This window comes from Nanorana parkeri, unplaced genomic scaffold (genome assembly GCF_000935625.1).
Source record: "Nanorana parkeri isolate BGI_ZX_2015 unplaced genomic scaffold, ASM93562v1 scaffold128, whole genome shotgun sequence".
In the NCBI taxonomy this organism is placed as follows: Eukaryota; Metazoa; Chordata; class Amphibia; order Anura; family Dicroglossidae; genus Nanorana; species Nanorana parkeri.
The window spans coordinates 1,028,676-1,032,967 of record NW_017306396.1 but is presented as its reverse complement, the minus strand read 5'-3'; the positions used below and the strand labels follow the sequence as shown (position 1 = coordinate 1,032,967).

Here is a 4,292-nt window from a genome sequence, read left to right as displayed (position 1 = left end):
GATGTCCTTTAATGTTCAGGCCTAAAATGTGCATTTTATGTGTGCAAAAAAAGTGATCAAAAACGCCTCTGGCAGCAAAAGTGTTCTACTTAGTGTGTGCATGAGGTACAGGAGTCCAGTATTTTATTTTATTATGATAAAAGTTTAAAACTAGCATTAAAGAGTAGTACGTACTTGGATCACACTCCAGGTGAGTTAGCAATTCATTCAAAGGTAAGTAAATTGATACATGGTTGTGATTTAAAAGATCTGTACTCGGACATAAAAAATAAAATAGATGTGGGTAGTAATGGCAGACCTAGAGCTGAGTTTAGCATGGCAGAGTAGAGCTGAAGTTAGCAAGGCAGTCCTATTTTTAGATTATGTATTGTGTATCCACTTTAACTCTGAAACATTGCTTTTCTTCTAATTAGAATGATTGTGAGTACTGTCAGTATCATGTGCAAGCTCAGTACAAGAAGGTGAGCGCCAAACGAGCAGACCTGCAGTCAAGTTATTCTGGACACGTTCCTAAGAAAATGGCTAGGGGAGGAAACGGCCTGAAAGATAAATTGTGCCAGAGTGGCTTTCACTATGGTGGTGTGTCCTCTATGGCATATGCAGCTTCAATGTAAGTAGTATTACCTTATCTGTAATTTTAATAAATCCAACATTTAGCTTACTGAATATACACTTGGGTCATTAAAGCAACTTTCTATTCATACAGAGGCTGTTAAAATAAGCTCAGCTCTAGATTGCAGGCATTATAAGGTGTCAGATGGTACCTCCAACTCTGCTGACCTCCCTCTTGTAGTGTCTCTAGACCCCATCCAATAGGTCAGTTGGGCACCAGATGCTGTCTCATTGGGGGAGGGCACATGCCTGCTTACTCCATACCCCCGGAGGTACGAGTTTTCCAAAAGAGACCAATGCCATAGTAATGTTAGATACCATCTGGTCTATAAACCGCTTTTGCCAGACAGCCAATTTTCTTTAAGGACCAGCTCAGGGAGTTAAATTTAAAGCTGAACTCCACATCACGGGTCCTTTTTCTTTATGCTGCAGAATGGTGCTCATAATGACTTTTAAACACTATTCAGTGCAATATTACTCGGGAGTACAGGCTGCATGAAAAGGCCATGACCGTTTGCGGTCAAAGGGGATGGATTGAATGATGTTGGTCAGCATTCAACCCAGGAGACTAGGCGACATCTAGGGCTAGACAAGAATTACTGTGGGGCACAGTTCTAAATTCTAAAGGTCCCCACACACCTTACGATAATCGTGGGAAATCCCGCGATCGTACAATTATCGTAAGGTGTGTGGAAGCCGTGCGACCTCTACTACTGTAAGGTGGCACGACTTTGAAGTTACGGACATGTTGGAAAACCCGCCGAGCATCGTACGACATTCGGCGGGTTTGTGGCATGTCCGTACGATAACAGCCGTACGGGCCGGTGTGCGCAAGCGCACACTGCCCGTTCGGCATTGCGGTCATCGGAAGCCCGCCCCTCAGGGGGCGTGGCTTGCGATCATCGCAAGTACGATCTGCCTATGCAACATAGGCAGATCGTACGTTTTTTTAAGTACCTTACAACCATCGCAAGACAAAAGTCTTGCGATGGTTGTAAGGTGTGTGCCCAACCTAAGGAAGAAGTACTTTTATGTTGATTTCATGCTAAAGTTCTTTGGGAAACATTGAAGTCAAGTCAACCACATCTAGCCATTGCAGCCCCCAAGACTGCATCTGTATGTGGCTTTTGGGAGATTGTGTCTTTGATGAGCTGATGTCGAATTTTCAGCTAAGCATTAGGATTAAAGTAACATTGGAAAACTTGGTGACTAATGCTGATTTAAAGTTTTAAGCAGTCAGTCCAAAATTGATAGTTTGATAGCACACAAAGAAGGAAGGGAACAGCCAAAACTTCCAGGTGGACAAGAACAGAACTAAAAATTATAGCAGGATGATCTTCTGTATGTAGTATTCAAGACATGAGACTGACTTTGCAGCCCCTCAAGGTCAGCACGTTACGAAGTTATAACTTTTGAGTGTACTGGTGAACTGACTCTTAGGCCAGGTTCACAATGCGGTGCTGCAGCAACACACGCAGTACTCCAGTGCTTTATAATATGTAAATTACTTTGAATATGGAAACATTGGTATAAAATACTACTGTATATAACCTTTTGTACATGTCTGTTAACAGTGCAGCAGCCGCAGCACCTAAGAAAAGCATCCAAACGACTCTATCCAAGATGGTAGTTAAAGGAGCAGATGCCATAGCACTGCAAGCAAAACAAAAATTAGGTATTTGACATTTTGATCCCAGTATTGAATTGGTGTTCTTAGGCAATATCTAGAATGACTCACTTTTTTTTGTTCTGCAGCTGCTGCAAGTAAAAACCCTGTGCAGTGCTCAGATGACTTGAAGGAGCTTTTAACTATACCAACTTCAGGAGCCCTGAATCTCAATAAGCATTTGACTGGCATGAAAATGCAAGGTACACAACTCTTCTACATTCACTTGTTTGTTGCATTAGGTGGAAACTTTGTGCTGCATACAAACATTTTCAATGTATCTTAACAACTTTGCTTTAATTTTAAGCAACCAACACTAAACTTGGATCATCTATTCAGTCTCTTTCGGCTTCGGAAATTTTGAAACAGCAGAAACAGCAGTTGTTGGATGTAAGAAAGAGGAGATCGGAGGAAATCCAGAAAAGGTTAATTCCAAGACCATATTGCAAGCTCGATAGTTCACTCGATGTTGCATGACCTATTACATTAAAGCCAAACTATCATTTACAATTAAAATTTGAGTCTAACCCACAGGTTGTAAATATTTAGTATCCCATAGAAGTGGATAAGAGTGTAAACATTGCACTTGTTTTAAGCATTTAGAGGAGAACTATGGGGTCAGGGCTTTTCCCCATAGTTCCCCAGCTGTGAGTGACAGCTGGCTCTGCCCATCTAGAGGCAGAGCCAGATGTACCCTCCCCCGTCTGTTCCGCCAGTCAGCGCTGGAGGATCGGACAGGGGAGGGGGGCAATCCCTGCAGGGAGTCGTGAGTGACAGTGGCGGCTCTCTGCAGGGACAGGATCGAGAAGTGAGCGAGCGACGGTATGTGTTCGCTCACTTCTCGATCTATTGAGCTAACCTGTGACCGTTTCATTGTCACAGGTCGGCTAGAACTAAGGCTGAGTGATTTTCGCTCGCCTCATAGTTCTCATTTAAGGGCATTTGGTTTCAAGGTACACCCCAAATAAAATATTGTTTGTACCTTGTTTAAAAGGGTTGTTGAGAGTAAAATGTACTCTTCACATTACTTAGAGCTGGCATAGAACACTGCAGCTGTCACATGCCAGCTCTATATATCGAGAGCCGAGTCATCACAAACCGCTGACAGCTTCTTCCTGCAGAGAGCAGTGACTGATGGTCACCACTCCCCGCAAGGATTCCCCCTCCCCTCTCTTTTTCTCCAGCGCCGACTGTAGGGACAGGGCAGGCACAGCTGGCTTTGACTCTAGAGAGGCTGAGCCAGCTGTCGGATAGCCGGGTGGATCCCAACAATATTGTCAGGATTTTTCTTTGCTACAGCGCGGCTCTGCACTGCCAGCATAAAGCTTGCAGAATCCCTCTCTATGCTGATTTTGATTCACAGGATACATTAATGTACTCATGTGACCCAAAAGAAATGTAAAGCCAAAAAATGGTTCGACTTTACTTCTCTTAACTATCAGTGATCATAGTCAAAATGTTTGTTTTCCATTTTGTTACTGAATTGCTGTGAAATGAAGACCGTATTGGCAAAAGAAAGCTAAAGGTATTATTGGGGCATCATAAATAATGGCAAAGATCTTGCTGAATAAGCAGGCCCATAGCAGAAATGTACAAATGTCTCCTGTCCATAAGTGGTATAGAGGTGTGAGAGCTGACGTGATTAAAGTGCCAATTTAAAATGACTCGCAGCTAAGTGGCAAATATCATGTGTGGTTGACATTTCATTGTGTCTTCTAAACAAGTGAATCATTTTGTTTTCCTTAGGTTTCTTGAAAGCACAAATAAAACAGAACAGTCCAGTTCAGCTGCAAGTGCTGGGCAGACCGCTTTTCAATCTCCGAAACAAGCTGTGGAGTTCCCCAAAGCCCAGAAGATGTCCACCCCCAAGTTAGGTCGCGGTTTTACAGAGGGAGACGATATTCTCTTCTTTGATGTGTCTCCTCCCTCTGCCTGCAAACTAAGTGCTTCTGCTAAAGCAAAAAAGGTATCCTAGTTCAGAGCAAAAATATGCAAATTCTCAGCCCATGTATAT

General features: G+C 43.0%; 1 protein-coding gene across 1 annotated transcript in view; it reads left to right on the top strand.

Annotated features, from left to right (window-relative positions):
- The window catches only part of MCM10 (minichromosome maintenance 10 replication initiation factor), a 23,861-nt gene that overhangs the window by 10,824 nt on the left and 8,745 nt on the right, over window positions 1-4,292 (top strand). Inside the window, exons 9-13 of the mRNA XM_018553710.1 lie at window positions 414-610; window positions 2,187-2,287; window positions 2,368-2,481; window positions 2,586-2,703; window positions 4,025-4,244. Coding sequence (XP_018409212.1) covers window positions 414-610; window positions 2,187-2,287; window positions 2,368-2,481; window positions 2,586-2,703; window positions 4,025-4,244 — 750 coding nt within the window. The remainder of the gene's footprint in view (window positions 1-413; window positions 611-2,186; window positions 2,288-2,367; window positions 2,482-2,585; window positions 2,704-4,024; window positions 4,245-4,292) is intronic.